General features: G+C 43.2%; 1 protein-coding gene across 1 annotated transcript in view; it reads right to left on the minus strand.

Annotated features, from left to right (window-relative positions):
- SMS (spermine synthase) overlaps positions 1–23,004 on the minus strand; it is a 324,565-nt gene that overhangs the window by 247,646 nt on the left and 53,915 nt on the right. The window contains exon 2 of the mRNA XM_082245818.1: positions 1,900–2,020. Coding sequence (XP_082101944.1) covers positions 1,900–2,020 — 121 coding nt within the window. The remainder of the gene's footprint in view (positions 1–1,899; positions 2,021–23,004) is intronic.

The following is a 23,004-nucleotide window of genomic DNA, read 5'->3' on the forward strand; positions in this document are numbered from 1 at the left end:
TTTATTGAGGGAAAACATGAATGCCAACATGTCCTGTGACATACTGAAGCAGAGCATGATCCCCTCCCTAGGGAGACTGAGCCGTAGGGCAGTATTCCAACATGATAAAGACCCCAAACACACCTCCAAGACAACCACTGCCTTGCTAAAGAAGCTGAGGGTAAAGGTGATGGAAAGCCAAGCATGTCTCCAAACCTAAACCCTATTGAGCATCTGTGGGGCATACTCAAACATAAGGTACAGGAGTGCAAGGTCTCTAACATCCACCAGCTCCATGATGTCGTGATGGAGGAGTGGAAGAGGACTCTAGTGGCAACCTGTAAAGCTCTGGTGAACTCCATGCCCAAGAGGGTTAAGGCAGTGCTGGAAAATAATGGTGGACACACAAAATATTGACATTTTGGGCCCAATTTGGACATTTCCACTTAGGGGTGTACTCTCTTTTGTTGCCAGCAGTTTAGACATTAATGGCTGTGTGTTGAGTTATCTTGAGGGGACAGCAAATTTACACTGTTATACAAGCTGTACACTCATTACTTTACATGGTAGTTAGGGGTCATTTCTTCGAAGTTGTCATATGAAGAGATATAATAAAATATTTACAAAAATACTCACTTATGTGAGGGGTGTACTCACTTATGTGAGATACTGTATATATATTAGTGATCGACCAATATCGTTTTTCTAATGTCGATACCAATATTTTGGTCATCGGATATCGGTATCGGCCGATATTTTCGGACATGTAAAAAAAAATGTTTTTTTTTTCACAGGTACTCCTTGTGGAGGGATCTGGGGGTCTAAAAGACCCCAAAACCCTCCTCGGCACTGAAAAGCATTCAAAACGCCAAATTTGGCTGTTTTGAATGCTGTCAGTTTTTTGAATTTGTCAGGACATCACTTCCGTTTTTTTTTACATGGAGACCCGATGAAAGTCGAATGCGGCTTTGATCGGGTCTTCGGTGGCCGTGCAGGTAGGATGGCCGGGTCTCGAGCTGCTAAAGGAGGCGGGAGGGGGGGACGTCCCCTCCCACTTCTTGTAATGACAGCCGAGCGGCTTCTCCGCCGTATTGGTTGTCATTACAAGACAGTCGACCGTCGGCTATGGACTCCGGTACCGGGGTGATGCCTCTAGCTGCAGGCATAACTTCCGGAACAGCACTTTCCCGAAATATCGGCAACCTCAGGGGCCGATTCCGATATATCGGGGAAAGTGCATATCGGCCCCCGATATATCGGTGGTGCCGATAATCGGTCGATCCTTAATATATATATATATATATATTATCACACACACACACACCGTACAGACACAGTATGGTATTATAAATAAAGTCACCTACAATAATTTCACACCCACAGTGCTGCAGGGTATCGTTAGCTTCTGAGCGCATGTGTTACCCCTGTGGTTAACTAAAATGGTAACTTTCAAAAGAAGAAAGCTAAATTTTCACAAAATTACAATTAATTATGAAGAGAAGATTTTGCGTTTTACCTGTTTACCTACCATGAACTGTCATACGTTAAATGACTGTCTACACATACATGGGAGGAATCAGTCAGCCAATGAGCTTAGGAGTGGTGCATATATTTGAGTCTTTTCTATTGTCAATGGGAGCACTTGCATGACTTTGTAAATGCCTGCTACTGAATAAGGAAATCCAAGGTCTTTAGATTAAGTTTGGTCTGCTATGAACAATGCCCTACAACACTCTGCACAGCAATTAAAGAACTGGACAGCAATTATAAAAAAAAAAACAGACTGTCAGGTTTTTCGAAATCTTATCTAAATTTAATAACTTACTACAGTTTCAGAATTGTCCTAGATGTTCTACAGAAGAGAGAGGTCAACCTGAAAAAATAAAAGCCAAGGTGTGTTTTACATATCTATTTTCTTACCTCCCAGTTTTAGTTGTATATGTGGCCAGGTGACCATGGTCTGCCCAGCTGTGCACGGTCTCTGTCATTCCATGCTCTTGAAACACGGGCTGTAGATCTTTGATAATAGCATTTCCGTCAGCTAAAAAGTGACATGAAAAAGAGTATGAAACAATTGCTCGGCATAAATAAATTACAAATTTCTGAATACAGTGGTCAAAATTTAACACAAAAGACCAAAATCCTAACATGTAGACCAGGGGTGTCCAACCAGCAGCCCAAGATCAAAATTGTACAAAACTGTAAACTTACTTAACCAAATCCATACTGGGCCAATTCTGGCACTCCTCTCCTACATGTAAAAATCATCATGTTTTTGCAAGAAAATTACTCAGAACCCTCAAACATTATATGTTTTTTTAGAAGAGACAATAGGGAATAAAATGACAGTTAATCTGTATCACTCAGCTAATGTGACCCCAAAGCTGATGGAGAGAGGCAGGGGAGGGTCAAACAAGGATACTATACAGACAATTTAAATCCTCCTAATCAACTGATGATGTCATTGGTAGCTAGAAGGTCATAATGATGCACAATGAAAACCTGTGGCTTTGTGTAACTAAAAAGCAGGCTTCATCCACCTGCCGCCCGGTATACAATTTTTGGGAAATTAGAGTTAGACACAGCTGGAACCTTCTTATTAGATTAGATACGCTTCAAAAATGTCTTGCTTTTGCAGAACCTGTTACTTGTTTGATGTATGTAATGTAGGTGGTGTATTTTATTATTTAAGGCTTTAGTATGCAGGGGCTAAATGGCGATACTCTGATATCAGTTAAAACATGGACTTTGTAAGGTATTTTAAATGGAAACCTTAGTGAGACAAATGCAGAAGCCATCACTGCTCATCCGATAGCTGGCTGGCAATCGTGTAGACCCAAGGGCTTTGATAGTTCCTCAGCCACTCATCTGCAGAATGTAGATACAGAATGTGGATCAGGAACTGTGACTTCACTGGCTACATACTAGTCTCAGGTCACTAACTCAGAACATATGCTAGCCAGGAAACTAGCATTTTCAGTACAATGTCAGGAAGGGTAGCCTGTGTATTTTTCAATTAGAACAAGTTTCATTTAACTCTTTTCCACCAGCCATACACGTACAGTATATGTTGCAGCAAGATTATGGACTGTAATGCCGAGTGGCCACACATATACATACAGCTAGCAACTCTATTGCGTCCTGGAATTGTTCAACCAGACTGTGACCACACTGTCACTGAGAGCTCCCAGTCACTGTTTATGATTAGAAGCCAGTAGGGCAGGATCAGTGACTTTAAACCGGTTATTGGATGTCACTTTTGCCACAGGTCAGTACAAGAAATTTCTGCTCTCCAAGATCTGTCCTGCCAAATGTAAGTGCTATTATTATGGAGTAAAAGCATCTAAGAGAAACAAGAGCTCAGCAACATAGTAGAGCATGCAAACTCATGGAACAGGGCTGCTAAGTACTGAAGCATGCAGCGTATTATGTATTGCCTATTCTCTGTTGAATCCCTCAGAAACTGCTTCTAGAAGCAACTTCACCACAAGAACTGAGAATCAGGAGGTTTTTGGCCAAACCGTGTACAAATGATCCTCAGACTACAGAGGAATTGAACTGTGTGTGGCCAATAAAGTCAATACTTAGAAAAGGGTACGGCACTCCTATGTAGATTTGGCTAGCCTTACTTTCTTCCAGACTTGGCATCAACCACTTTGTTTCTCTTCCAAGATACAGTGTATAGCATGACTTTACTTGCTTAAGAGAACTTGAAACTGAATAAATATGAGCCTCAGACCCGTCAATGCTAAATCTGCAGGAAGGTATTAGTAGAAGTTTAGGAAATTCTGTGGGAGACCATTAATTATTTTATTTTTTTTCCATTTCATCAGTAATTCACGTAGGATATTGTAAATTACATTGTTGCACTGACATGGAGTCAACTAACACTGTAAAAGAAAACTCATTCTCAATATCGCAATGTGTACCAGAATCTTTGCATAACTTTTATGTTTCTACATGGCAGGCAACTGCTTCTTCACACATATACATACATTATATATATATATATATATATATATATATATATATATATATATATATATAGTAAGGTTCGACCGATTATTGGCACCACCGGTATATCGGGGGCCGATATGCACTTTCCCCGATAAAACGGAATGGGCCCCTGAGGTTACCGATATTGCCAATATTTCGGGAAAGTGCTGTACCGGAGTGATGCCTGCGGCTAGAGGCATCACCCCGGTACCGGCATCCATAGCCGATAGTCGGCTGTCTTGTAATGACAACCGATGCGACTGAGAAGCCGCTCGGCTGTTATTACAAGAAGTGGGAGGGGCCGGGGCATCTTACCTGTACGGCCACCGAAGACCCGATCAAAGCCGCATTCGGCTGTGATCGGGTCTCCATGTAAAAAACCTGGAAGTGATGTCATGACATCACTTCCGGGTACTCGGTGTATATCTATCTCAACCGGAAAGTATTCACAGCGCTTTACTTTTACCACATTTTGTTATGTTACAACCTTATTCCAAAATAGATTCAGTTCATTATTTTCATCAAGATTCTACAAACAATACCCCATGACAATGTGAAAGAAGTTTGTTTACCAGTTGCCAACCACCCACCGCAGTTTTACTGCAGCAAGATGGCTCAGCTGTGCAAATCGGTCGCTTGCGGGGGCAGGGGGCGTGGGCCCGCCAGCGCCGCGATGTGTTGATTTGGTTCAGAACCAATCAGTCATCAAGTCCGGGCCGATGATTTTTGGCCTGGACCTGAGATAAGGGATATATGGCAGGCACCCTAAACCTAATAAAGATTTAACCCCCTGATAACCCCCAGTTAACCCCTTCATTGCCCTGTCACAGTGTCACTAATATAGTGTACATATCTTTTTTCTGATCACTATATTAGTGTCACAGGTGACATCAGTTAGCGTTAACGTTAGCGTCAATCCAGGCTAGCGTCAGATTGCCCGCCGCATATTTAGTAATACATTTTACCCTTTGATTGCCAGTGACACACACAACACCTCCATTACTAGAATAGAGTCTGAACGGATCAATATCTATGATCAGATCAGAACTATACTAGCGTCCCCAATAGTTTAGTATAGTGTTCCCAAAACGCAGCCTTAGCAGGATCAGCCCCAACACCTCTGTTTAGCCCCTCCACCCAGCCCCCAAGAACTGCAGTATCAGCAGATTACTGTCATTTCCAATACACAGCACACTAAACCGCGGCGTTAGCAGAGTCAGGTCTGATCTCTGCTAGCGCTAGCACTTACATTTTTTGGTAGCGGTTCAAACAGTCACGGACAACCAGGTGCTTTTTTACCTGTGAGTCACACTAGGTACCTAGAAATTTATTGTCCAAAATGTCCAAACAGAGGTACACTAAACTGTAAACATAGGGGTCTAGTTAAAAAAAAAAAGAAAAAAAAAATGTATAGCCATTTAACCACCTAATCTACATGTACATTTGTTCTGTGTGAATTGATCAAAGACAAATTTCATGTAAGCTAATTTCTCTTCTGAACGTTTTTTTTTTTTTTTTAATAGATTTACCCCCCCTTTTGCTTCTCCTAACCTCTGGTAATATATAACCAAACCCTGGGCCTCCATTATAAATAGTATCTCACAAAAGTGAATACACCACTCACATTTTTGTAAATATTTTAATATACCTTTTCATGTGACAACACTGAAGAGATGACACTTTGCTACAATCTAAAGTAGTGAATGTACAGCTTGCACAACTGGCTTGTATAATAATTTGCGGTCCCCTCAAAAAACTCAACACACAGCCATTAATATCCACTGGCAACAAAAGCGAGTACACCCCTAAGTTAAAATGTCCAAATTGGGCCCAATTAGCCATTTTCCCTCCCCGGTGTCATGTGACTCATTAATGTTACAAGGTCTCAGGTGTGAATGGAGAGCAGGTGTTTGAAATTTGGTGTTATCGCTCTCACTCTCTCATACTGGTCACTGGAAGTTCAACATGGCACCTCATGACAAAGAACTCTCTGAGGATCTGAAAAAAGAATTGTTTCTCTACATAAAAATGGCCTAGGCTATAAGAAGATTGCCAAGACCTTGAAACTGAGCTGCAGCACGGTGGCCAAGACCATACAGCGGTTTAACAGGACAGGTTCCACTCAGAACTGGCCTCGCCATGGTCGACCAAAGAAATTGAGTGCAATTGCCCTGCTTATATCCAGAGGTTGCCTTTGGGAAATATACGTGTATGAGTGCTGCCAAGGTTGAAGGGGTGGGGGGGGGGGTCAGCCTGTGAGTGCTTAGACCATACAGTGCATACTGCATCAAATTGGTCTGCATGGCTGTCGTCCCAAAAGGAAGCTTTTCTAAAGATGATGCAAAAGAAAGCCAGCAAACAGTTTGCTGAAGACAAGCAGACGAAGGACATGGATTAATGGAACCATGTCCTGCGGTCTGAGACCAAAATAAAATTATTTGATTCAGATGGTCTCAAGCGTGTGTAGTGACAACCAGGTGAGAAGTACAAAGACAAGTGTGTCTTGCCTACAGTCAAACATGGTGGTGGAAGTGTCATGGTCTGGGGCTGCATGAGTGCTGCCGGCACTGGGGAGCTACAGTTCATTGAGGTAACCATGAAAACCAACATGTACTGTGACATACTGAAGCAAACCTTGATCCCCTCCCTCCGGAGACTGGGCCGCAGGGAAGTAGTTAACATGACAACGACACCAAACACATTCCATGACAACCACTGCCTCGCTAAAGAAGCTGAGGGTAAAGGTGATGGACTGGCCAAGCAGGTCTCCAGACCTAAACCCTATTGAGCATCTATGGGGCATCCTCAAACAGAAGGTAGAGGAGCGCAAGGTCTCTAACATCCACCAGCTCCATGATGTCCCCATGGAGGAGTAGAAGAGGACTCCAGTGGCAATCTGTGAAGCTCTGGTGAACTCCATGCCCAAGAGGGTTAAGGCAGTGTTGGAAAATATTGGTGACCATACAAAATAGTGACATTTTGGGCCCAACTTTGGATTTGATAAAACACAGTGAACCAACACCAGCAGATGACATGGCTCCCCAGATCATCACTGACTGTGGAAACTTCACACTGGACCTCATGCAACTTGGATTCTGTCCCTCCCCCCGCTTTCTCCAGACGCTGGGACCTTGATTTCTAAATGAAATGAAACATTTTCCACAGTCCATGATGATTTGGGAAGACAGGTCCTCTGCTGGTGTTGGTCCGCTGTGTTTTATCAAGTACAAAGTCAGTGCAGACCTCTACCAGGAAATTCTAGAGCACTTCATGCTTCCATTTGCTGACCAGCTTTATGGAGATGCTGATTTCATTTTTCAGCAGGACTTGGCACCTGCTCACACTGCCAACAGTAATCATACTTGGTTTAATGACCATGGTATCACTGTGCTGAATTGGCCAGCAAACTCACCTGACTTAAACCCTGTAGAGAATCTATGGGGTATTGTCAAGAGGTAGATGAGAGACACCAGATCCAATCAAATCTTTTGAGATACAGAATTTTGGGTTTTTACTAGCTGTTAGCCATAATCATCAAAATTATATGAAATAAATGCTTGAACTAAATCACTCTGTGTGTAACGCATCTATATAAAATATATGAGTTTCACTTTTTGAATTGAATTACTAAAATTAACTAACTTTTTGACGATATTCTAATTTTATGCACCTGTATTCTTCAGTACATTACTTTTTCTAAAACGGTATCCATTACCTCTCTTCAATCTATATTTCTATAACGAGCCACTTAGCCATCAAAATTAGCCACACTGGATCAATATACAAAGCAGCAATATACAAAATGTATACAGACCTCCCAAGGCTAACATTCAGGCGTACGTTTCAGACTAGCCATATGTAAATATAAATGCCATGTTGTTGATACATTCAGTTACAATTCTATTTCTACACCCTTGCCGGTTTATTCATGAAAGTTAATGTATGTTATGTGCTACCAGTGAGATCTAATAACTCCATTTCTAAAAATAGCCAGATATTCTCATCTTACATGCTAGTATTTTTAACTGAAATAGAATCACTACTGTATACTGTACTACAACATTATAGAGGTAACTTTCCTAGATCATCATCTGCCAAAATATGGTGACAGCAGCTAACAGCCAGCCAGATATCATAGTTTCTTCTTTTCATGCTTACCCTACCAGAACGTAGCAGTAATCCAGGCATTTATTTTTTTAGGCGTTGTATATGCCCCTTTAGGTGTACTTGTCATTTCTGCAATATTTACACATTCATTTAGGACGGACAGTACTATATTCTCGCTATACTTCTGGCACTGTGAAATAAACCAGACTGTCATTTGTCCACCCTCCCTCCACCCATTCACAGAATGTTTTCTAAATTGCAAACTTTTCACAGAATACAAAGCATTCTGTGAATGGACAAGGGACAGAGAGAGGTGGACAAAAACACATTGCCTCTTTACCTTGCATGTATGGAAGCCAAAGCTCTCATAGCCATTCTCGCTATAATTCTGGGCTGGGCATACTTAAAGTGAAACTCTAATCAGAAAATTAAGTCCTGTTCAATCACTTCAGGTTGGCCCCTTTTGCAGGTATCGCTATGTAAAACATACGTGCCTATACTGTAAAAAAAAAAATAATAATCTGGTAATACACCGTCTCACCCTGCTCTGCACATGCTCAGTTGCTCTCCAATTTTAGGCACTGCTGAGTTTGTAGAGGCCGATCTGCTGACAACCTTAAAGTGGAATGAAACCCTCCTATTGTCTACAGCAAGCTGCTTCAGTTTGATCTGCAAGTACCATGGTGCTGCTCATGTGATCAGTTAGGACACCAGCCATTTGATGGGTTCACAGTTTGGTTGAGGACACAGGAATGTAACTTTTTTGAAATCAGAAAATGCATTGGTTTAGTTCAGCTTTACGATTTACTTCTGCTCTGGGGCTCCGGGCTTCAGCAAAATGGCAGCCTCTCACAAGAAGAAAGGGGAGCAACGAGGGAGGCAATTTGCAGCACACACTAATTATGGTAGCATAATTATAAATGTGGAATGTATGTTCCTTGCTAAAAAAACATTTTTTATCATCCGGTTGTTACGGGTAAATTTCTGCTAAAGTTGAACTTTACTTTCTCAATTAATATGAACTAGTTTTAATCTTTATGCTGGTAGCATTAGTAAATAGATAGGAAAGTATTTTACTTGTTTTATATATTTTTTTGACATTTTTTGACATTGTTACCTCCTGGTTTCCAGGCCTAGGCAAATGATGTCATCCCAGGAGTCTTCAGGAGGGGATTAGGAGTTTCCTCAGCTAAGCACACCCTTCTGTGTGCATGCCTGAGCTAAGGACAGTCGGATTCCAAGAAGTAAATGCTACATGAATCGTCTGCCCTTGCCAAAGATGATCACGGCATTAAAATGCTGGGGGGGGGGGGGGGATGATGATTTCTGTTAAAGAGAGTAAACTTCGCCAGCGCAAAGCACAATGACAGTGCACAAAGTGCAGTAATCCCTAGCAACAAATCAGACCTTAGTTACTGCATTCAAACTAATTAAGCAATTTAAACACAACTGAATCTTCAATTTAATCAAAAAATAGGCGTACATGGTCTTACAACTCATTTTCTTTAGAAAGCAGCCACATCCAGCTTAGAAAAGTCTGCTCTCTCTCAGCATGCTACAGAAAAGAACCATTGCTCTCTATGTGAAAGCAGCAGACTCTCGTCTGATTGCACAGCTATTGTTTCGACACAACACACTTGGCGGCAACCTGATGTAAGCTGACCTGACCAATTAGATCCACCTGCCTGCAGACTTCCAATCAGACTGCCTGAATCTTCTAGTCAGGTCTGCGTTAAAAGAGTCTAATAATTTACACACTACTTTTAAGCACCTGTAATAAAAATAGATTATTTAAAGTGGTTCTCAAACCTTAAGGGTTTTTTTGTTTTTTTTTACCTTAATTACTTTTGTGAATTAAAGGAGAGGTATAGCTAAGGCTATTTTTACTATACCTCTACACGGAATCACAGCAGTGCAGTTTGTTCTACACTTCTAAGCCCCTGTTCACATCACAGCCTATTGCCAGCAATCGGAGCGTCCCAATCGGTGCCACGCTGCACCAATTTCCAAAAGTAGTTCCTGAACTACTTTTGGCGACTTCAGGGGGCCATTTTTGATAGACATCTGTGCATGAACCCGCACAGATGTCTATCAAGTCACCCCTGAAGTCGGACCGAAATGTGGCTTTGAAATCGTGCGAGTTCACATGAACTTGTTAATGTAAACAAGGTCTAAAGCTCGCCGTTGGCTGACTTCACAGAGCTGCTCCTGGCTTTGAAAAGATCCCGACCATATTGAAGGGGAGCCACCTAGGTACTTGGACCGGCAGCTGGCTCAGCCATTCAGATAGCTGCTGAGAGCCTGAGCCAGCCGCTCCTACCCCGCTCCACAGCCCAGCCCTCCAGTGAGTGCTGGAGGGGCAGAGCAGAGAGCCAGTGACTAACAGTCAACACCTCTCTGCAACCTGAGAACTGAGCAAGTTTTTAGTCTTACAGCCGGCAGGGGACAGATGTAGCATTGGATTGATGCTGCATCCACCTAGGCGAGTATAATTTATTTTTATTTTTTTCAAACCAAAACATCTCTTTTAGGTAAAAAAAAAAAAAAAACGTGCTGCAGGATTCCCCAGCCCCCTGCAGGACTTCGTGAGAAGAGAACTAAAAGCTGATTGGATGGGAGGAAAGAGGAGGGAGGGGACACCTCCCTTCACACATCACACAGGAACTGAGTTGAGGCTGTCAATCAGCTTTAGCTCCCTTCCCTGTCACCTTTCTATCTCTTGGGGTCAGTAAATCTTGTCCAAAGTGATTCATGCAGATAGCAGAGGAACGAAGCAGCAGACCGAAATAACACTTAGTGCTCTGGATTGAGGCAAGCACACACTATAGAAGAACATGCTTTGTCAGATTTAATGTTTGAGGTTAACAACAACAACTTTAAACTGAACAACAACAAATATTTCCAAATATGTCACCCCCAACACTTTACAGGATTCAGTCCAGATAACCAAGTCGAAACACCAATAAACTGACCGTAATCACCTTTAGATCTGACAATAACTATACAAGGGCCTGCCTGATTGGACACAATTTCATGAGAGTTTAGATAGGTACTCCTATTACATAATTTTGGTAACTCATATTACACAATTTTGGTAAATCTAAAAGGAGGATTGTACAGTTACATTGTAACGTGTAGCTTTTACCAGCCTTTTTTGTTGCAGCGGGGCCCCAAAACAACTATTAGAAAGGAATATTTTAAAAACAGAAATTGTGGTTGCAACACAAAATTTGAAAAGTGTTTTAGGAAATGGACAGTTAGAAAATGATACAATTTGTAAAACAGTGCAACTAGCAATGATATGGGTATGTAGTATATTAGCAATCCCATACATTTTCTGGGTTAGTGTGTAGAAAGGAGGAGTTCTGATTGGCTGCCATGAGCTAATGCACTCTGCATATTGTTCTCTGTGTCATCAAAAAAAAAATTGTTGACTTGATTTTTCTGTACTATTTATTCAGGTAGTGATTTAGACATTTACTTTCCCATTTCAAGCCCGGTAACTGTAGGTCACTTCAACCTCGTCTTTGTCTGAACTTCCTCAGACAACTGTGGGAATTAAAGGAAGAACTTCAGATAAAATGTCAACACTAAATGAACATTTATAGTATCCAAATAAATCTATGCCAGCATTGTTCTGTGCACATGTTTTGGCTGCTTTCCATTACATAGAACTTACACAAAATAAGTACATTTCTCATCCTTGGCTTGCCAAATACAGAAAATAATAAACACACAAAGTACTGGGAAAAACATAGTTTATAACACTGTAACGGGGCTTAATCATGATACAGAGAATATTAACAATGTTGACATATTTTCCATACTGGAGACCTAGAATGACATTTGCTGAATGTTATTCAGTGGAGGAGTGCACATTAAAGAGGAGTTCCAGCCACCTGTCAAAAAAATAAAAGTCAGCAGCTACAAAAAGTGTAGCTGCTGACTTTTAAAAACAGCCACTTTCCTGTCCCACGGTCCAGAGGTGCACTCAGCCCACCTACCTTCTTCTTCTGTCCTCCCTCAACGGCGCCAGCATCTTCACTATTGGCACCTGGCTGTGACAGCTTGTGGCTTCACAGCCTGGAGTCCGCTGCACATGCGTGAGTTGCGCTGTACATTGTGAATGGTGGATGCAGTCTTCTGGGGCCGGTCAGTGTCCCAGGGGGGAGGGAGGAAGGAGAACTCCTGCTGCCAAGCGCTGCAGCACTCAAAACAGAAGTGGGAAGCAGGTACCTGTCAAAATCGGTTACCTGCCCCCCCCCCCGTTCCTCAAAGGTGCCAATTGTGCAAGAGGAGCGGGGAGACGAGTCCTTAAAGCGGAGTTCCGACCACAAAATCGACATAGTCAATTTTGGGCCATCCGCTTCCTATTTGTCACCTGAAAAAGAAATGGGTAGTTAGGATTTTTTTTTTTTTTTTACTTACCTTGTAATTGCAGAAAAATATACTCAACTTTCTTCCACTTCCTCCCTTGGCGGCTGCGGCCCGCGCCATCACTTCCGCTTTGCAATGATTCCTGGGAGCTGAACGTCATCGCTCCCAGGAATCAATGCGCCTGCACCGGCCCCGACGTCAGTTCCGGTTCAGGCGCGTCATACCTTGCTAAACAGCTTCTGGGCATGCCCAGAAGCTGTGCAGGGATGACGCTGCGGCCCCGGAAGTGACGGCGGGGCCGGCGCAGTGTATCCTGGGACCGAAGAGGACGGAAGAGGACGCAGAAGTGGATCGCGCTGGCTTCAAGCTGCCCACACCTGAGATAGCAGCGCTGGAGAAGAAATTTTAAAAGTGAGTATTTCTTCTTGCAGATAAGTGCGAACCGGGACAGATCAGAGGCTATCCATTGTGGAATGTACTAGCCCTGACTGTCCCGGGGGTATTTTCATTGAAATTTTTTTTTTTTGTGCCCGGAACTCCGCTTTAAAGTGGAATGGAACTTACCCTTTTTCTTAGCCCTATGAGGATGTTATATATGACAAAACTCGTCGGAGTATTTTCTCCTGCTGTAATCATTCCATGCTACATATGCGGTTTACCTGCAGATCTCTGTAAGTGTTCTGTACTTTTTAATTAGATGTGTTTTAAATGGTTTTACACTATGTGCGACTATTTGGCTTGTCTTTGCATACTGGCTTAAACCTCGAGAAACAGTACACCTAAGGCAAAGTACATCTCCATCAGAAATGTGGTGACATATTTTGGATATCTTGATCGAAGATTCCTGAGCAATTGGGGTCTCTATATCGCCGTTGACTTTCCCCACCAGTATGACCTATTTACTATATGGTACCTGGGTCCATAACCTCTGGTAAGCGCAATATCTTCATCTGTGGTGGTGGGCTTTTCACATTTGTGACTACTGGCATCTGGACATATGTTTCCATATTAGATTTCCAGTATCTTCATTTGAGCACTTTGTTTGAATGTGGATTCTCTTTTGAATTTTCCTACTGTGATTTTGTGGACTTTTTTTTCCAAACTTTATTATTTCTCACGAGTGTGTGTGTGTATATGTATATATATATATATATATATATTGTAACAGGAAGTCAGCTAAATCTGGGAATGTAGTCACAGGAAGGAGATACATTTCTACCTGATTTAGAAAGTCCATTAATTAATTTAGGGTGTTGGCTACAGAGCTAGCCAGCAGGAAGTTGAAAGGCCTTCACCTGTTCAGAATGAGGGAGTTAAGGCTCTATAATTTGTTCAGAGAAAGTCCTATTGTTTGCTGCCTCCAGAAGCTGCATCCTGAAGCCATGTGGGCTGGGAGCAGGAGGACAGTCAGCGTGTGCCTCCCGACAGGATGTGTGGGCCTGGGAGAAGACCCCCCGGAGTGATGTGTGCCCGGGACGGTAACCAAGGGTGAATACGTCTCAAAGGTGAGAAGACGAACTGTTGATGTGAAAGAAACAAAAGGACTGTGTTGCCCTGTGAAGCTATTATAAAAGGACTATTGAGTGTCCGCTGTAGGACAAGGAAGTCTGCCCGACGGTAGGTTGGAGACAGACACTTAGGCAGGTTCCAGTTGTGAGAAGGTAGCCGCCCACAGAGGCAAGGATTTATTTTCTGTTTTATTTTATTTTGGATGTTTTGCTGCATACAGCCTGGTGAAGAAAACACCATTTAATAAACCACACTGTTTGTTTGCAAGCACTTGTCGGCTACCTCTCTGGGAAAACGCACCCCCCAAGGGGTCATCCACACCCGCCACCGAGCTAATCCCTTACATATGGTGGAGGTATGCAGTGGGCATAAGCAGAGATCCCTGCAATGGAGTGCATATGTTTGATGAACTTTGTCTGGTGCATGAGATTGCACAATCTATGTGTGCAGGAGAGAAGATCCTGACAGAAAAAAAAAAAAAAAGTGTTTTAAAGAGACAGCGGTCTCAAAATTATTTGATGAACTTTGTTGTGTCTGGTGCAAGTGACTGCACAAACTGTGTGTGCAGGAAAAGAGATCCTGCAAGAGAGAGAAAAACTACATGTGTTGAAGAGACAGTGGTCTGAAAATTGTTTGCTGGACTGTGAAAAATTTGTTTGTGGAGTTATTGAAGATGGGGCGGTCCAAACGCCTGAAAAATGCAAAGATAGATGAAATGAGAGACCGGATTCTATGGATGGAGGGGATGTTGCCGTCTGAACCAGCCCCATCCATGCCTAAAGAGAGTCTACTAAAGAGGAAGGTTGTTGTCCCTAGCAACACTGATGAAACTGCTATGGAGACGCAGTGTGCTCAGATGAAAAGTAAGCTCAAAATGGAGGAGATGTTGAAACATCTGATTATATCAAATGCAGCTCAACAGCAAGCAAATGCAGCTCAACAGCAGGCAAATGCGGATTTTCAGCAGAGCTTTGCAGCTCAACAAAAGGCTCATCAAGAGAGCATGGCAGGCTGGAAACAGAGACGCCAGCAGCCAATGGAGGCCATCGGTTTGGAGGAAACCGAGTATGTGTGCAGGGCTGAGTTGGATGCCTTGCAACGGAAAATGGAAGAAAAGGAACAAGCCTTGGAATTGCTTAAAATGGAGCATAGAAACTTGCAGGAAACGAATGAACTACTCAAGTCTCATGTGTCACAGTGGGAAGAATCCACTGCTCTTCTTTTGGTCGAGTTGCAAAAACGCAGAGAGACTATAATGGAGAAAGATACCATCCTCATGGAAAAGGAAAGTGAAATTCAGACTTTGCAGAAGCAAAGTATGGTTGATATGTTGGAGTTGCGTAATCAGCTGGAAAAAAGTCTTCAGTGTTTGGAAGTTACAAAAAATAGACCTGCAGGAGTCGCAGGAACAGAATGTCGCTCTGAAAACGACATTGTCTCTCAGCGACAACGAGAAAAGTGAAAGAGAGGCTAAATTACTGAGTACTGTGTATGAGCTCACCACTTTGAGCAATGTGGTAGATGAATTACGTGCAGACTGTGAAAGTTGGAAAGGTGAAGCCCAACGTTTCCAGCAGCAGTTAAAGGAGAAAGAAGCCTGTGTGGCAGAATTACAATCTCATTCCCAGAAACTAGCCAATGAGGTGAAGGCTCTTATGCAGGGAAAAGGAGATTGTGAACATAAGAGGGAAAAAGTAGAGGCACAGCTTCTGGAATCGCAAGTCAAGGTGTCAGAAGGTGACCGATTGTGTGCTAAGCTGTCAGAGAAGGCAAACCGACTGCAGGTTGAGTTGGACAATGTTATAAATCAGCTTTCTCAAGCAGACAGAAAATCTAGAGAAATTGCGGAAGATTTTTCTATCTTGGAATCGCAGCTGCAAGACACGCAGGAACTCTTACAGGAAGAGAGGTGTCAAAGGCTGAGTTTTAGCACAAAGCTCAAACAAATGGAAGATGAGAAAAATGGCTTCCTGGAACAATTAAAAGAGGAGGCGGAAGCAAAGAAAAACCTATCAGAGCAAGTCGCAACATTGCAAGCTCAGATAGCGGATATGAAAAAACGCATGGAAGAAAGCGTTGGTTCATTACAGTGTGTTGAAGATGTGAAAAAGAAGTTTGATCAGATGCTTGGTGAAGAGAAGACTGTGTCTGCAAAATATGCAGAAGAACGCGCACGTGCAGAAACGGAGGTGCGTGATAACGAGAGCAAAGCCCTGTTCTTGGCTCGCTCTTTGGAGGAAGCTCTAGAGTGTAAGGCTGAACTAGAAAGTGTTAAACAGCTGCGTACAGAAAGGGAAGAATTGGTCAGCTCCAAGGATGATGTTGTGAAAAGCGTTCAGGAGCTAGAAAAGTCTAAGCGAGCCTTAGAACAGCAAGTAGAAGAGATGAAGATTCCGTTGCAGGAACTGGAAGAGGAATTCCAGGCAACAGAGGATCTGTCCCAAAGAGGGGATAGTGTGCCTGATGCAGTTTTTAAAAGGATCAGTGTTTTGGGGTCTGTCCTGAGTGAGCCTCAGAAATGTGACGACATGTGGCTTGAATCACCCCTTTGGAATAAACCGTTCCTTCAAAAACTTCAAGCATTGGAAAATGTATCATTAGAACTTCAGCAAACAAAGGAGCTGAGTAAGAAATGTGGTGATTTCTCAGTTCAGGCTGAAAACCTAGTGGAGAAAACTAAGGCTGTTGGTGAAAACGTGAAGCAAATGAATAAGTGCCTTTCAGGGAGTGTTTCCAAAATGGAACTGGTGAAAGACGGGTGGCAGAAGTTTGATCGTGATCTTGAGATGCATTCCATGTGGAATTCAGATAGAGAAAAAGAACTAGGTGACCTTGAGCGGTCAAATAGTTCAGCAGAAAGTGCATTGAAGAAACCTGTAAAAGAATGTGTTGCAGTTCCATGCTTCTTCACTGATGCAGAGAGGAGGTCTATAATGGATACCACCCAGATCGCTGGGTTCAACTGTGTTGTTGCCTTTGACCCCTATGTTGGTGGAAGGAAAGTTGATGATGTTCTGGTTGGCTACTTCTGTGAAGAGTTTGGCAAGAAATATAAACTGAATATCAAATCAAGTAGTAGGCCTTTACTGCGACTCGCTCAGGAGGGCGAAAAGTTTAAGAAGTTGATGAGTGCAAATGCTTCAGATCTGCCTATGAATATGAAATGTTTGAATGATATTGATATCTCTGGGAAAAGGAACAGGGGTCACTTTGAAGAAATGTGTGACAGCCTGTTGTCTCAATTGGAAAATCCTCTGCACAGCATCTTAGAGCAAGCAAAGCTCAAGAAGGAAGATCATTCCCTTTTACAACAAAAAGTCAATGATTGTGTACAGCTGTATGGAGAGGCAACTCAAGTCACAGAGGGATGTCAAGAGTCCCTACTTGGAACAAAGCTTAGTGAAGCAAAGGTTCTCAAAGTTTTGTGGAAAACATTTATGGATTGCAGAGAGAGGCATCTTAAGAATGTTGAAGACATTAAGACTAGCCCAATTGAGTTGCCTATGGATCACGGTCCTCCATGGTGGATTGGACAGACGGTTATGAGGGACAAGCTGTCTGACATTTATGAGAAAGCTGTCAATGAAGATGACAGAAACGAGAAGGAGCGAAATGATGCCAAAAATGCAGTTGAAGAATGTGTATATGAGATGAGAGACAAACTGTGTGGCATTTATGAGAAATCCGTCAATGAAGATGACAAAACAGTTTCATCCGGAAGCTTGAGGATAATAGGAGGCTTATCAGTGAGTCAGCAGTGCTTGACACATGCGTGCCTGGAAATCTGTGTCCCAACCCTAGGGTTGAAACAAGAGGGGGGGGTATGTAACAGGAAGTCAGCTAAATCTGGGAATGTAGTCACAGGAAGGAGATACATTTCTACCTGATTTAGAAAGTCCATTAATTAATTTAGGGTGTTGGCTACAGAGCTAGCCAGCAGGAAGTTGAAAGGCCTTCACCTGTTCAGAATGAGGGAGTTAAGGCTCTATAATTTGTTCAGAGAAAGTCCTATTGTTTGCTGCCTCCAGAAGCTGCATCCTGAAGCCATGTGGGCTGGGAGCAGGAGGACAGTCAGCGTGTGCCTCCCGACAGGATGTGTGGGCCTGGGAGAAGACCCCCCGGAGTGATGTGTGCCCGGGACGGTAACCAAGGGTGAATACGTCTCAAAGGTGAGAAGACGAACTGTTGATGTGAAAGAAACAAAAGGACTGTGTTGCCCTGTGAAGCTATTATAAAAGGACTATTGAGTGTCCGCTGTAGGACAAGGAAGTCTGCCCGACGGTAGGTTGGAGACAGACACTTAGGCAGGTTCCAGTTGTGAGAAGGTAGCCGCCCACAGAGGCAAGGATTTATTTTCTGTTTTATTTTATTTTGGATGTTTTGCTGCATACAGCCTGGTGAAGAAAACACCATTTAATAAACCACACTGTTTGTTTGCAAGCACTTGTCGGCTACCTCTCTGGGAAAACGCACCCCCCAAGGGGTCATCCACACCCGCCACCGAGCTAATCCCTTACAATATATATATATATATATATATATATATAAAAAAAATCAGTATATATTATTTAGTGCTGCACTTTTATATTGTATACACGTACACAGCTTTTTGTCGATTGTAGTGCTAGCAGCTTTTTTGATTTTTGCTTGCTAGCGCGGTATTATTCTTTTTATATTTATAAAGAATGACAGAAGGAATGCAAAATATATATTGAGTTTATAGATCTATGAGGGAAAGTGGTGTCATAAAAAAAGTGAAGGATTCACGATGAAGCAATAACTCTTCTGATGAGTTACAGAGGCAATCAATTTGCTATTTAGTTGATAGTTGGACCTTCATACGTTAACAGTCTCTAAACGGCTACAAATGCATTTATCAACATCACACATTATACTGGCCAGGGATTGGCTGCCCTAAAATAAGACATCACTAATTACTTTTGCGTAGTTCCTTGGAGAAAATCTCTAGCGTTTTCTCAGTGAGAACCTACTTAAAATTTTTACTGATGAATTCACTTTAAAGTAAATTTTGATGAGACTTTTAGATTTTGAATTCTTGCTCTTCCATGCTTCTATATAACTCTCTGCTTAAAGTGGTAGTAAACCCTTACATATACCCAGTGAAGTGACTGGCCTCAGGTGATACACAGATATTGTGTATCCTACATACATTGTACCTGTACATGTGTATCCTTCATACATTGTACCTGCAGCCCTCTCTTCTCTACATCCTTTGTAATTGCTGAATTTAAAATCTTTTCTGAGAGTTCAGAAAAAAGGGGTTGGAGAGCTGAAGTTACACTTTAGAGAGCTCAGGGAGGAGAGCTCTGAGAGCTGATTGGAGGGGAGGGAAGGGAAGGGAAGGGAACGGAAGGGAACGGAAGGGAACGGAAGGGAACGGAAGGGACACCCCCCCCCCCCCCGCACACAGGAACAGAGCTCAGCTGTCAATCTGCTGGAGATCCCTCCCATCACCTTTTTCTCTTGGTGTCAGGAAAACTTGTCAGAAGTGATTCATGCAGACAGCAGAGGAATGAAGCAGCAGACAGAAATTACACTTAGTGCTCCTAATTGAGACAAGTACACACTATAGAGGGATATGCTTTGGTTATATTTCATGTGTGAAGTTTACAACCATTTTAAAGGAGGACCTTTTATAACCTTAACAAGTCTGCATGAATACATCCCTGACATGTCACAATACTGAGCTCCAACCAGAGATTTTGCTCAGGCTGAGATGACATTGTCAGGCCCCATACATACATGTGTATGCTATTTTTGCTGCCAGTGTAGGTCTATATGAAATGGTGTGTGTACTACGCATACACACTGTTGATATGTACATCTTGCCCTGCTTAAGTCATACATGCGGCAGTGGCTCAAAGCACACAATGACCTCGGCCTTCAGTCATTCTGAGCCTGCACCACCGCATGAATGAATAAATATACTTCTTAACAAGGGGGGAAAGGGGGGTTTAATAACTCATTAGGTGCTGACTCCCCTTAAATTCTATTGGCATGCAAAATAGCTTTAGGATATAGTAGATTCATAAAATAAAAAAATCTTCTACTGCCTGCTATGTCTATATACTGTACAAAAAGACAAACAATTTCAAGATTGTAAATTTCTATGTAAATGTAATGTTCATTTTCCATTTTCCAAAGAAAAGTTCTCTGCATTCCTCAGCGCTACTTTATTGAAAGGTCTCTAGCCACATTGTAAGGTACAACGTGTTCCTCAAGCAAAAATGTGATTCCACTGCCAGGCCTTGAGCTTAATTAGGGTATGAATGGGCATCCTGCAAGGAAGGAGAAAATATGCATTCATTTAGCAGTGAATTTATACCCAAACTCCAAAGCTATGGGGCTTCAATACTGGTTTTGCCAGGGCAACAAAAAATGTAGTTAACTCTTTAAATGCCACCAGAGATAGATTCCAAAAAAGGTGAACCTGCTACTGTTACAGAATCAGACATATATTGTCATTCATAAGTACTCACTCCCCGATATTCATTGACTTTTCCACATTTGTAGAATTAGAAACTGATATTAATCACAATTATCCACCGAATTCAGCACTGATTGCTGTACTGTGCTGCTGTGAGCTGCCCTGGATCCATGTGATTGCTGTAGCCAAACCAGTAAATCACATGGACAGTAGTTTACTACTGTGTGAGCTCTGATCAGTCACAGACATCTCATTGTATTGTACTGTATTTATAGCAGCCCTGTACCTGTAAAAACCTGTTATAGGAGAAAACTATTATGCCTATTGCAGCTTAAGGTTGGTGGGTGGCAAAAACATGGCTTTACCACACATTTTCACCACCCAACTGCACATCTAAATGAAGCCTTAGTGACACTTTATATAAAATACAAAAAGGATGAAAGGAGTATCCCAGTGATGCTGATCTTCTACTGCCTCTTTGCAGTCACTTCATTCCTACATGCGTGTCCCCCATGATGACTCCAATCATTCCTCTGGTGGGTTTCTGGTCACCATGATATACTGGAGCCCAGCTGTACATAGAGTGTGGCTATTGTAATTGTACACAACGTTTTATCAGAGGACATAGAAGGACTCTTCTAAAACATATCAGTAGACCGCAGACATAAACACACACATGGAGCCAGAAAAACTCAGACCTGGCCAGAGGACTCCTCTCCTCTCCTTCACCTTTCAGCGCACTGTAAACTTTGCCAGATTAGCATGTCACAGCGCGGACACAGGAACGCACAGCCCAGGCAGTTCCCCTGCTCCATCCTCCACCAGAAAACCTCCATCTCCAGGTACTGCTGATCCGCCCACACAGTCAGGTGGAGGCTACACGGGGGGGGGGGGGCACACAGGCTGCTGGGTCCACCTCCCTCCCACCACTGACCCCTTCGGTATCCCGCTCTGTGTATGTGGATTCCGGAGAGAGGAAGGCCAGCTTGGCGGCAATGCGGCTCAGGCACAGTGGGCAGCAGAAGAGCAAACACAGCTCCCCAGAGAGAAGCTGTTTATCCTCGAACACTGCTTGAGGATTGGGGGAAGGGGGAGGAGGAGACAGCGGCCACCTGAGGAGAGGAGCCCAGGTCACCCCCCGGACTATTATTCAAACCCAGGTACCAGACTCCCGTCTGCTTCCAGTGAAACCGCTGAGATCAGCCAAGGAGAGAGAGAGAGAGAGAGTAGGATCAGCTGCCCAGCACCCAGAGCTGCATGTCTGAGGGGGTCGGACAAGGGGCGTTGCATTACGTGGGCTGGTAGCAGGATGCGGTTTCTGGTAGGGATGCACCGAAATGAAATTCTTGGCCGAAGTCGAAGCCGAATAATAATGAAATGCTTGGCCGAAGGCCGAATACCGAACGCGGTGTTTCGCATTTTTTAACATAAAATATGCCCATTAGCGTGCCCCTTAACATAAAATATGCCCATCAGAGTGCCCCTTAACATAAAATATGCTCATCAGAGTGCCCCTTAACATAAAATATGCTCATCAGCATGTCCCTTAGCATAAAATAAGGGGCACGCTGATGGGCACATTTTATGTCAGGGGGCACGCTGATGGGCACATTTTATGTTAGGGGGCACGCTGATGGGCACATTTTATGTTAGGGGGCACTCTGATGGGCAAAACAAAACATTTAAATCAGCATTGCTCTTAACATAAAATATGCCCATTAGCGTGCCCCTTAAAATGAAATATGCCCATCAGAGTGCCCCTTAACATAAAATATGCTCATCAGCATGTCCCTTAGCATAAAATAAGGGGCACGCTGATGGCCACATTTTATGTCAAGGGGCACTTTATAATTAGCATGGCAAGTGGCAACAACATATGGCAGTCTGCACACTAATGCTTGTGCAGCTGCCAGCTACCATATTCTTCTCCCCCAAATGTGCTCAGCTCCACATCACATACCTCAACTGCAGCCAGAGCCAAAAGCCGCGAACAGGGGGGCGGGGCGTGGACCTAGTGTGAAGGAGCCGCCAGTCAGGAGCAGGGGGCGGGACGCGCGCGTGACGTCACACCCCCTACTCGCGGCCGGACAGGACACCGGCAGCGTGTGAGAAGGGAGCCGCGAGCCGCAATGAGGAAGGTGAGGGGTCAGGGCGGAAGCTACAGAGGATAATTGCATACATTATCAGAGGGTTACTTACTGCAGAGGACATTTTTTACATAGATCATAATAGAGGACCGCGAGCCGCAATGAGGAAGGTGAGACATTGTTCGGCTCAAAATTATTCGGCCTTTTGATTTATTTGGCCGAACACCGAAAGTGCCATTTTCTCTATTTTCGGCCGAATAATGTTCGGCCGCTGAATATTCGGTGCATCCCTAGTTTCTGGTCACCATGGCGACCTGGCGCCTGGAATTTGTGGAGCCCTGCATTAAAGTATATTGGTTGACACAATTGGTTGATTTGTGAAATTCACAAGATACCATGGTACATAATCAGTTCAGACACAGAAAAAGTCTCACACGTGTGGTATCATCATACTCAGGAGTAGTAGTAGTAGAATGTGCTCTGGGGTGTAATTCAAAGTAA

The sequence above is a fragment of the Pelophylax lessonae genome, assembly GCF_965119305.1.
Source record: "Pelophylax lessonae genome assembly, chromosome: 2".
Lineage (NCBI taxonomy): Eukaryota > Metazoa > Chordata > Amphibia > Anura > Ranidae > Pelophylax > Pelophylax lessonae.